Here is a 12,181-nt window from a genome sequence, read left to right on the forward strand (position 1 = left end):
CAAACTCCATGCACCTGCATACATACGGCCCTGTATTGTGCCATTGTTGTTTGGGCTGTCAAGCACTTGTGTAAGCAAATAAAGCACCATCTGCATGATGTTTTCACAAAGTCATGTTTATGTTATTAAATTAAAAACATTAATAGTAGTGCTTTCCAAAACTTGCTAACTTTTAAAAGCCAGTGTCTAATTCTTTTAGTCAATTGAAATACAGTTGTCAATCATCTTCAGGGTGTAAATAACAAGTAGCCAAAATAAATATATTGGTAAAGTCATTCGTTTATTTTCCTTTGGTTTAATCCCTTGTTTATCAGGAATCGCCACAGCAAAATGAACCATCAACTATTCCAGCATGTGTTTTACGCAGCCCTTCCAGCCGCAACCCAATACTGGGAAACACCTCTACACACTCTTATTCACCCATACACTACAGCCAATTTAGCTCATCCAATTCACCTATAGCGCTTATCTTTAGACTGTGGGGGAAGTCGGAGCACTCGGCGTAAACCCACGCCAACACAGAACATGCAAACTCCACACAGAAATGCTAACTGGCCCAGCCGGGACTCAAACCAGCAACTTTCTTGCTGTGAATCAACAGTGCAAACCACTAAGCCATCATTCTGCCTATATTGGTATTGTTAAGTAAAAATCGTTAGACATCAATCCACTGGCTGTTGATTAGAGATGTTAACGCAGGTTTGCAGAAAGGGGTGGGGTTTAAACCAACTATATGATTGAAGAGGTCGGTCATATATCAGCTTGTCTTTTGACAGGAAGGTCAGGTTATTTGTTATTAAATCGGTTAAAATTGGTTTCAACAAGATTAAGATGCATTAGGAAAATTGGCCGAATTTCCATCTCATGTCAGCTTTAAACTGGAAGGTCACTTTGAGCACAATTACATTTTTATACAGGACGTTTTGGTAAATGTAGTATGTAGCACAATGTACTACAAAATGTACAATGTAGAATGCTAATTTGAAGAAAGCCTTTTTCTATCTCTGAAACAGATGGAGTGAAAGGACCATAAATGAAAGAGCCATGGTTGCCCGAGATGTCGGCCATGATTGTGTCATGCTTGGTGTTCTTTGTTCATTCTTGCGTCTGCGTTCAGTACACCACCTCATACACCGTGGCTTTCTTGTCCCCAGATCCAGTTACAATATACTTGTCATCTGGAGACACGTCACAGCTCAGGACAGATGAGGTCTCCTTTGACTAGAAAAAAAAAAGAGAAAGAAACGAAATCAGACATTTTTCCAAATAATATTAAGCTAAACTGTAATATTTTTCACGTAATGTCTTTTAAATATGAGCTTTATTCAAAGACATTTTCCTATTAAGACACCATTCACAATAGCATGTTTGGTGCGCACCCACAAACTGTACTCATACAGGGGTGGGGTGGGGTGGGGGGTTGGTGTCTGGGGTATGTTTTTTGCTATATAAATAACGCAGTCAGACCATATCACAAATATGTGCTGCTATAATTATTATTAATTAGTTACATTTTATACATTTGCTTACTCATTTTGAGGGGCCAATTGACCCAGAGTACAAACCAGACAATTGATTCCAATGTGAAAGCACACTTAAAGAACAAACTAGTTTGACATAATTTCATACATAATTAAAAATTCTTCAAAAGTTTGAGTTTGAAAAAGATTGACAGAGCGGACTTTTCCAGGGCTGGGTCATGGGGGCAGCAGTCTTAGGAGAGATTCCCAGATTTCCCTCTCCCCAGACATTTCCTCCAGCTCCTCCAGGGGATTCCCGAGGCGTTCCCAGGCCAGCCGAAAGGCATAGTCCCCCTCCAGTGTGTCCTGGGTCTTCCCCAAGGCCTCTTCCCGGTAAGACATGTCTGAAACACCTCCCTAGGTAGGCATCCAGGAGGTTTCCAAAACAGATGCCCGCACTACTTCAGCTGACCTCTCTTGATGTGGAGGAGGAGCAGCAACACTACTCCGAACTCCTCCTGTGTGACAGAGCTCCTCATCCTATCTATAAGAGTGCGCTCTGCCACCCTGTGAAAGAAACTCTTTTAGGGCACTTGTCTTCAAAATCTTGTCCTTTCGGTCATGACCCAAAGCTCAAGACCATAGGTGAGAGTAGAAATTTAGTGACCGGTAAATCAAGAGCTTTGCCTTTCGGCCTTCTTTACCACAACAGACCGGTACATCAACCGCATTACTCCTGTCGCTGCACCGATCCACCAGACAATCTAATCCTCACTTGTGAACAAAAGACACTTGAACTCCTCCAACCTGGAGATGGCAAACCACCTTTTACAAGTGGAGCACCATGGCCTTAGACTTGGAGGTGATGATTTTCATCCCAGCCATGTCACACTCGGCAGCAAACCACCATAGTGCTTGCTGAAGGATGAAGCCATCAGAAGAATATCATCTTTGAATAATAGGGATGAAATCCTGTGGTCCCCAAACCAGACCCCCTACAGCACAAGGCAGCACATAAAAATTCTGTCCATAAAAATAAAGAACAAAAATGATCACAAAGGGCAGCCCTGCCAAGCCCAGAGCAAACTTTCTGGAGAAATATTAATTCCAGCTGGTTAACTCTTACTAACTCTTAATAGTCCATGTTGAATTAAGTAAAAAGTAGGGTTCCGCTAAGACTCTACCCACTTTGACATGCTAACAGTCTTTGCAGTCTTATAATATTGTTGCAGGATTTGGACAGTCAAAACATCTGTGTTCGTCTTGTGAGTTGGAAAGCAAGTCATACGGGTACAGAACGAACCTGGAAAATACTGGCTCCGTAAGGCGTCCTCCATGCATTGAGAAGATTGTCCTTTCCTGTGCTTACAAACCACTTCCCTGAAACAGAAACAAATCACGTCCTTTAACTTATAAGACAGAATGAAATAACATTTATATTCTATAGGTCATAAATAAGAAAGCCCCGCATGAATACAAGGGCAGAACAGAGTCATTTAGAAGTTGTTCGTTTTAAAGAGCAGAGCGATGCATCACAGTGAATCTCATACCGCAGTAGGCAAACTTGAGCGAGAGAACGCAGCTTTCATGAAGGTGTAGCTGGTATTTGTCTGGTTTGGAGACGTGCAGCACTTCCACATTACTGCTCTCCATCCCCACTGCAAGCCATTCACCCGTAGGACAGTAACCCAGAGAAAAGATCTGCAGGCACATAAAAGCACATCAATAAAAAGATCAATATAACACATGAAAGTGCAGCTGTGGACGGAAAAATGGACAACAAGTAACTTTAGTCTATAAAAATTCTAAAAACTGGAATTTTTAGGACTCTTTACATCTGGGTGATTGCTTTGCTAGGGTGTGTGCAATAAGATGTGGCAGCTGAAATGTTTTGAGTGGTGGTAGATCTTGTTCAGGTGTAGGCGATGCCTCAGCAGAGATAGTAGATTATTAACTGTGTGCCCATCTACTATGCCACTGTTGATTTTGGATGTCCTGGACAGTATGAATGCGAAAAGTATGAAAGGAATTTGGACGTACTACATCCGCCATTTTGACATAGTCACAAGACGGACCTGCGTAAATTTGCGTCGCTTTACTCCCCTTCATGAATTCGCTCGCTGGGCATCATGGGATAGCGCAGCATGCATGGGATGTGGACTCCAGAATCTCGCCGGAAGTAGTAAGTCATCCGGGTACTTCTCACATACTGATTTTCGAATTCTATGAATTCGGACATACTACTCGGCTCACATACTGATTTTAGCGTACTATATAGTATGGAAGTATGCGGCTTCAGGCGCAGCCCAGGGATCACCAACCCTATTCCTGGAGAGCTACCTTCCTGTAGAATTGAACTCCAACCCTGATCAAACACACCTGAACCAATTAATTAGGACCGGAAACAGCACTTGATAATTACAGACAGGTGTGTTTGCTCAGCTGAAATTTGCAGCAAGGTAGATCTCTATGAATAGGTTTGGTGACTCCGGTTCTAGACTGTTTTAAGTGGTTGCAATTGTTCAGTTGTTCAAATGTTCATTACCTGTGATGTGAAGTCATGCTGCTGCAGCTGTCGCCCTTCTCTCAGGTCCCAGCAGCGTACAGTGTTGTCCAGACCTCCCGTCCACAATTTGGTCCCATCATTAGAAATATCAATACAACTGGCTCCATCTGTGTGGCCTTGGAACTGCCTGTGGAGGTCAAAACAAGAACATCACATTACCTTGTGAGGGAAATAAATGTGGTTCATCGGAGTAGCAGGAGGCTGTAGATACCTGACGAGTGTCTGGTTGTGCAGGTCCCAGACTACGATGTTTCCGTCACTGCAGCAGGAGAAGCAGACCTTGTTGTCAGGACTGATGGCCAGAGCGTAGCAGGCCGGAGCCGAAGACGTCAATTCTGCCTTGATGCGTGGAGTGGGTGTGGCCAAGTCCCAGATGGACAGTGTGCTGGCCTCGCCCCCAACTATTAAGGTCCGGCCATCTGGGAGAATCTTGCATGAGCGGATGTAGTTGTCTCGATTCTGATTGGACAAAAGGATGTAGATCATTAATTCCAACCGAGATGAAGAGTACAAACTTTTAGAACTGTTGAACATGATGAAAACTCACCAAACAGTCCAGTTGGGCCATCGGGCTCTTGCTGCCTGGTTGGCTGATGTCCCATACTTTGACACAACCTTTGCCACCGGTGTAGACGTGGCGTGTGGAAGTGCTGATGGTGACGGCGCACACCACCTCTCCATGACTCAGAGTGTGGATCTGACGGGCATGACGCGGGATGCCAGGGCCGAGGAGGGCATCAGGAGGAAAGGGCACCGGCTGCATTTGACCATCTGCGCTCACATGGAACGAGTAAGCACTGGGGGCGGGAAATAGTTAAAATTTTAAAGAGGTAGTAAACTCAGTAAATCATTATCTTAATTCTGGGATAAAACACAAAAGACATTTTTCGTTTGTAACTTGAACCCAATTGACTTTTACTGTATGTAAATATGTTTACATGTAAAGGAGGGTGGAAAATGGTCAGGACTAATTTACATTATTACTGTTTTTGGACTCGATTAAAACAAGAATAGGAGCTGATTTCCAACCTTTACTACTTTGACAACATAATTATGAGAAGTTTGCATGTTTGTGTATGCGTCATTCAGCGGCAGCAGCAATAATTTGCCTTCTTAAGGATGTTTGCCTTAATTCAAGTGTTTTCCTTGTTGTGGCTGTCAGCGGGGGCTCGAGCGGGGATTGTATTACAAGCACAGCAAACAACAGTAACATTATTTTGCATTAAAAATCAATACACTGACCATAGCTGGGCAGCTGCACCCTTACAAAAAGCAAGTAAAAAAAAAAGATGAAAAACTTACGGTTTGCCACTAGTAGAGCCAGGAAGTGAGGAGGACAGCCCTGAGGGCCTGAGATGTGAACGGGATTCATACGCTACCTGTGAAAGGAAGAACTTAAAGTTCATAATGATAGTCCAAAAGCTTCTGTCAACTCTGTGGCTACATTTACATGACAATGGTGTAGCCAAAAAAGGGAAAGCTTTGTCCTACATGACGTTCATAGCCAGGCAACATAGTTGCTCAGTGGTTAGCACTGTTGCCTCACAGCAAGAGGATTACGGGTTCGAGTCCTAGCTGGGTCAGATGACATTTCTGTGTGGAGTTTGTGTGTTTTCCCCATGTTGGCAAGGGTTTCCACAGGGTGCTCTGGTTTTTCCTCCACAGTCTAAAGACATGCGGTATAGGTGAATTGAATAAGCTAAAATGGGCATAGTGTATGTGGGGGTAAGAGTGTATATGGATGTTTTCCAAAACTGGGTTGCAATCGCTGGACATTCATAGCTTTTTCTACACAACATTTTCATAAATATCTGCATTTATACATATCCGCGAAAACACTGCATGCCAGGTCAGTATTAAGAACTGTCACATTATTAGTAAACAGTAGCTGTAGTACAATGTGCCATTGGGGCTTAACGCTGGTGTGTATATAGAATTTGCTGTGTGTGTAAGATGCGTCTCCGCTGTTGGTTGTGATGTGAAATAATCCACAATTTGCTGATGAAGCATTAGGCAACACTTTAAGTAAATACCAACACTACCACATAATCTGCCATTTTTGTGTGTGTTTGTTTGTGCTTGATTTTAATCTACGCCTCCCTGTAATCTACTTTCGTATTCTGGTGTTCACACGGACACAACAGCAGCTGCATTTTTAAAAAACAAATGTAGGCACTTTCATTAATCCCTTTATTAATTAAGTCCCTTTATTAATCCGGGGTCGCCACAGCGGAATGAACTGCCAACTTATCCAGCAAGTTTTTACGCAGCGGATGCCCTTCCAGCCACAACCCATCTCTGGGAAACATCCACACACACACACACACACACACACACACACACACACACACACACACACACACACACACACACACACACACACACACACACACACACACACACACACACACACACACACACACACACACACACACTACGGACAATTTAGCCTACCCAATTCACCTGTACCGCATGTCTTTGGACTGTGAGGGAAACTGGAGCACAAGGAGGAAACCCACGCAAAGGCAGGGAGAACATGCAAACTCCACACAGAAACGGCAACTGAGTCGAGGTTCGACCCAGCGACGTTCTTGCTGTAAGACGACAGCACTACCTACTGCGCCACTACCTTGCCCGTATTAGAGTACTGTAAAACCCAATAAGTTAAGGCAACTCAAATCACTTAAGGAACCCAACTGCTACAAACCATTTAAGTAAAAAATATGAGTATAAAAATATATATGAGAATTGTGAACTTACTCCATTTAAGTTGAAGTAATGATGTATTTAATTAACTCATGACCTTCAACGCTGAGTTTAAAACTCTTTTCAAATGAGTAGAATTAACTCTCAGTAAATGTTAAGTCAACTACACTTGAAGATGATTGTTGGGTTTTACAGTGTACATAAACACATATAAATCTATTTTTTATATATACTAAATCTACACATATCAATTTTATCTAAATATTTAAAACCATCAAGGATTTCAGAGGATGATGACCTTAAAAGGCGTCTTGTAAAAAGGGTCCATTGTCATGTAAACGAACAGGCAAAATGTATCAAGACTTTCCTGTTTTAGGCTGAAAACCTTATCTTGTAAACGACCCATGAGAGACTCATATACACAGTTACCATAGGGCTGCGTGTGTAGGCACTGGCTGCAGCACTGATTTGGGGCGAGAGGGTGAGTGAGCCTCCGAATCCGCCCGGACTGGCCAGCTCTCCATTCAGCCCAGCGTGAGACACCACCCCAAAGTGAGCTGGGTAAGAACCGGGCGTCATGGTTAAGGGGCTCCGCAGAGCTGCAGAATACACCATAACACAGTTGTTTTTATTGAGCTGTAGCATGTGTTGACTGCACATTCAAACAGACAGCGTCTCACCCAGAGGGTCTGCCGAGGAGGCAGGTTTGTTGACCAGGCGTAAACAGGACGTGCTGGGTCCCGGTGGGCCGGGTGGACCAGGGGTGAGAGGGTCATGGTGAGAGGGAGAGGAATTGCCTGATTTTGAGGAAGGCGACTGAGATTTTTCTGTCTGCCAATAAAATAGATAGACAGATATTAATGTTACAGTGATTAAACTTTACGTTAAGCTGCTTTGACATTATCTGCACTGTATAAAATGCTATAGAAACAAAGATGATGAGTAAAAGTGCCTTATACAGTAGGGAAAATAAGTATTGAACACGTCACCCTTTTTTTCAGAAAACACATTTGGAAAGGTGGTGTTGACTTGATATTCTCACCGGATGTTGGTAACAACCAACGAAATCCATATATGCAAAACAAAACTAATTAGTTTACCAATTAAGTTATGTGTATTAAAAAGAAATGACGCAGGGAAAAAGTATTGAACACATGAAGAAAGGGAGGTGTAGAAAGGCAGTAAAAGCCTAGACAGCAGCTGAAATCTCTTAGTGATTATTCATCAACCCTCTACCCTTCAACGTTGTAAATGAATATTAGCTGCTTCAGTCCAACATCTACATTAGCAGTAGGATGAAGATCCAGGAAAACCAGGGTGGACATTTTAGCAAATCAATGATCCAAAACACGGCTAAGGAAACTTTCAAATGCTTTCAGAGAAAGAAAATCAAGCTGTAGAATGGCCCAGCCAATCACCTGACTTGAATCCAATAGAGAATACAAAATAAAGGTCAGATTTGATTGACGAGATACCATCAAGATTATTTACACTCTGTTGAGTCTGTAAAAAACTCACACCTGAGCATTTCATGCGACCTCATTCTCCACATGAGAGACAACTTAAAGCTGCCATATCAAAAAAAAGCCTTTTATATAAAGTATTAAATACATTTCAGTTTCAGGTTTGTATTGTTGGGGTTTTTACCAGGATCTGGTTTAATTCCATGTCAACAGCCCCTTTAGAAATATCATTCCCAGGAAAAAACTTGGCATGTTCAATACTTATTTTCCCTGCTGTATATTTCATACTAGAGTACAACAGTATATTTGCTCCATCTGGTCGTCAAACATCAAAGAATCATGTCCCCAGTGAATGTGATGTACTGTGACGTGAAGTGCTGTTGTACTTGTGCCGTGTCCTTGTTTTTGCCAGGGGTTGGGCTGTGTGGCGGGGAGGCTGTGGGGGGACTGGGGGATCCTGGGAGCTCTTTCCTCAGTGGTAGAGCTCGATCCAGTCCATTTCCATGAGGAGAGAGAGGAGCACTGCCGACCGGAGAGGAAGCTTCCTGAAAACAGAGTCAAGGAAAGCAAAACATACTTTAGTTTAGATATGTGCCTAAATCAACCAAAACAAAAATCAGAGCAAAACAATAGACAAATCGGTGCAATAGCCTAGTGGTTAGTGCGATGACATGTGGTTCAGTAGTACCTCAGGGTGTCCCGAGTTCAAATCCCGATTAGAGGACATTTCCCGACCTTACCCCCTCTTTTTCTCCCGCTTCGCTTCCTTTCTCATTACTGTCCTACCTAATAAAGTAACTTCCCTGAAATAGGCAAGCAAGCTTTTTGTCATGCTGCCCCTCATCCTGGAATATTCTTCAGTTTGAACTGAAAACGTCTGAGATCATCCCGATTTTGTTCTATACACCAAACAACATCAATCCATTTGTCAGTGTACGCGCTTTTAACATATTGTGATATAGTATTTGTACTTCCCAAATTACATTATAAGTTGAACGGCATCTACGCTTACGTTAGTCTGTTTTTCATTAACTTGAGGTCTCTATGATCCTAGAGTGGGAGTGAAGCGTATGGGTTCCTAAAAGACCCTAGTGACAGAAAAGTCTCCGAATTGATACCGTTGGCCAGCCTGAACACCTGCCGGTGACCTACTCACACCTGCAGCTTCTCCATGATGGACGTTCAGCATTCTCAAGCCATCGCAACTTCAACTCTGAAAACTGGACTGATGCAGTTTCAATTTACTAGAACTTCTGTTAAGTTGCTTTGATGCAATCAACATTGTAAAAGTGCTATAGAAATAAAGATGAACTGAATAAATATTGCTGAAAGACTAAACTATATACATATATATTTTTTTCAGGTTATCTTTGTAAATGAGATCTCGATCTTAATGTTTTTTTTTACCTGGTTAAATAAAGAAACATATTTAAAAGAAGTAAAATCAAAACAAAAAGGTAAAACAAACTAGTGGCAAAACAAATAAAAAACCCAACCTGACACGAAACACAACAAAACAGTGAAACAACATAAAACAAAACAAACCAAATCAAAAACAAAGAAATAGACTCAAGGAAGGTCAAGATCCTGAGCGCATTTCACTTTCATTTAGATATGCAGTTAAAACTAAACAAAACAAAGCAAAGTAAAGCAAAACAAAGCAAGCTATTGCGTAAAAAAAAAAAAAAAACAACAACATCAGAAACAAACAAACCAACCAAACTGAATTTGAACAAACACACCAACATAAAACAAGAAAACAACATTAAACGTAAATAAAAATAAACCGAATTAAAAATTCAAGGACATCCAAGTCTCTATGTGCATTTACGTGAGCGTTTTTTTTTAAAGGTTTTAGATTTTTCCGTAGCTAAAAAGCCCTGGAGGTCAAATAAACAAGGTCTCAATCCATTCACTCATATTTCTAATTACGCCATGTTTACTCAACAGTAAATGACCAAACATTGCCATTTATTCATTGATGTTGGAAGAATCCAAACTGTTTTGATGTTTTTAAATGAGTTAATTGTGCATCAGGGTCACTTAATGATTATTAAAGCACAGAACAGCCTTCAATGACTTCAGCAGAAAACAATCCTGATTCGCCTGTGTGATATTATCAGCAATTACCAAATGAATGCGGTTTAATAAATATGAGTGATGTTCAATATTTATCCAGTAATTGAGAAACAGAGCTGTAACATTTTACCTTGAAATGGCTGATAATGGCGCAGAAATAATAATAATGAATGGGAGTTTTTCAGGAGGAAATGCAATTGCTTGTGCTTTTCTGTAGTCGAATGCAAATATCTCATTAAGATTAAAGTCAGCGTAAGACTTGCCACCACAATGCCAAGCATGGCTAATGAGTGGTTTGGTCTGAGTCTGCTCTTTAGCAAGTGCTGGGACTGATATGTGTTTTGATTTATGTCTATAAAGGCTTTTTTGTGTTGTTGCGACAATATACTGAAAAAATGATCAAATGATTCATGCTTAAGACAAGTATTGCCTAAAATATGGGTAACACACTTTGCTGTACAGTGTCCATGAAACAAATGTTCAATGTACTTACTATATTAGTACAAACAAAATACCTACAATTACTAGCAATTAACCATAAACCTAACCCTTATCCCAACCTTAGCCATTTAGTAAGTACATTTAGTCAAATTACATTACTCAATAATTAAATATATGACCCTCGGCCACAAAACTAGTCATAAATATCAGGTTTTTCAATTGAAATTAATAAATGATCTAAAATCGGAATAATTCCATTTTCTATTGATGTTTAATTCGTTAGGATAGGACAATATTTGGCCGAGAACTAAGTGAAATCTGAGTGTAAAATAGAAAATAAATACTTAGAAAACTTCTTTTAAAGCTGTCCAAATTAAGTTCTCAATAAGGCAAGGCAAGTTTATTTATATAGCACATTTCATACACAGTAGCAATTTAAAGTGCTATACATAAACAGGAATAAAAGAGGCGAGTGTAAGAAAATAAAAACAGATTAAACAGATAAAAATGTGTTAAAATAGGTTATAAGATAATGAAAAAGAAAAGAAAAACATTAAAGTGCAATCTGTCTCGACGCAGCGAAGTGCTTATTCAGTAAAGTCACAGCTAAACAGATTTCAGTCTTGATTTGAATGTGCTTATTGTTGGAGCACATCTGATCATTTCTGGAAGCTGATTCCAGCAGCGTGGGGCGTAGTTGCTAAAATCTGATTCACCCTGCTTGACTGAGCTGTTGGAACTTCAAGTTTATATGATCCTAAAGATCTGAGTGATCTATTAGGTTTGTATTCAGTGAGCATATCTGTAATGTATTGAGGTCCAAGGCCATTTAGTGATTTATAGACAAGTAATAATAATTTAAAACCTATTCTGAATGTAACTCAGCAGTCAATGTAAAAATCTAAAAATACTTTTGATATGTTAATTGGAAGAAATTTGTAATTTGTGATCTTTATTAAATATAACACACAACTAAAAAGGGAAAAACTACCCAAATTAAACTAAGAACAAAACCAAAACAAACAAACAAACAAACAAACAAACAAACAAAAAACTACAAACTAACCAAAATTAAACAAAAAAACAACAAAGTCAAAAAGATAAATAAACACAAAAAAACTTAAACTAAAACCGACACCAAATCCAAAGTAAAACAAAACTAAAACAAAGCAAAACCAAAATCAAATTAAAGAAATCCAAAACAAACCAAAACCTGAAAACAAACCAGATCAAACAAACAAACAAACAATGCCACAATCTAAAACAAAAAGCAAAGACAAGTTAAAAAATTTTAAAAAATAAAATAAAATGCAATGGATCAAACAACTAACTATCTTAAACCAAAGAGAGAAAAAAAGTAAATAACCAACCAAAGTAAACAACCCAAAAAATAAACAAAATGAAACAATGACAAAAAAACAAAAGACAAAAACTAAACTTTATTTCGGCTTTCAACAAACATTTAT

General features: G+C 40.0%; 1 protein-coding gene across 5 annotated transcripts in view; it reads right to left on the bottom strand.

Annotated features, from left to right (window-relative positions):
- tle2b (TLE family member 2, transcriptional corepressor b) overlaps nucleotides 1–12,181 on the bottom strand; it is a 115,258-nt gene that overhangs the window by 567 nt on the left and 102,510 nt on the right. For 3 of the 5 annotated variants that reach the window (XM_087304301.1, XM_087304302.1, XM_087304300.1), the window contains 10 exons: nucleotides 8,582–8,740; nucleotides 7,413–7,563; nucleotides 7,162–7,331; nucleotides 5,329–5,405; nucleotides 4,574–4,823; nucleotides 4,238–4,485; nucleotides 4,006–4,153; nucleotides 3,011–3,161; nucleotides 2,764–2,840; nucleotides 775–1,221 (listed from right to left, as the gene is read on the bottom strand). In XM_087304301.1, the coding sequence (XP_087160427.1) occupies nucleotides 1,114–1,221; nucleotides 2,764–2,840; nucleotides 3,011–3,161; nucleotides 4,006–4,153; nucleotides 4,238–4,485; nucleotides 4,574–4,823; nucleotides 5,329–5,405; nucleotides 7,162–7,331; nucleotides 7,413–7,563; nucleotides 8,582–8,740 (1,539 nt within the window). In that variant the 3' untranslated portion in view covers nucleotides 775–1,113. Of the gene's footprint in view, nucleotides 1,222–2,763; nucleotides 2,841–3,010; nucleotides 3,162–4,005; nucleotides 4,154–4,237; nucleotides 4,486–4,573; nucleotides 4,824–5,328; nucleotides 5,406–7,161; nucleotides 7,332–7,412; nucleotides 7,564–8,581; nucleotides 8,741–12,181 lie in introns of all 5 variants that reach the window. The other 2 variants (XM_087304304.1, XM_087304303.1) reach the window with 1 other exon arrangement.

Source organism: Danio rerio, chromosome 22, assembly GCF_052040795.2.
Source record: "Danio rerio strain M-AB ecotype USA chromosome 22, GRCz13ab, whole genome shotgun sequence".
Classification (NCBI taxonomy): Eukaryota; Metazoa; Chordata; class Actinopteri; order Cypriniformes; family Danionidae; genus Danio; species Danio rerio.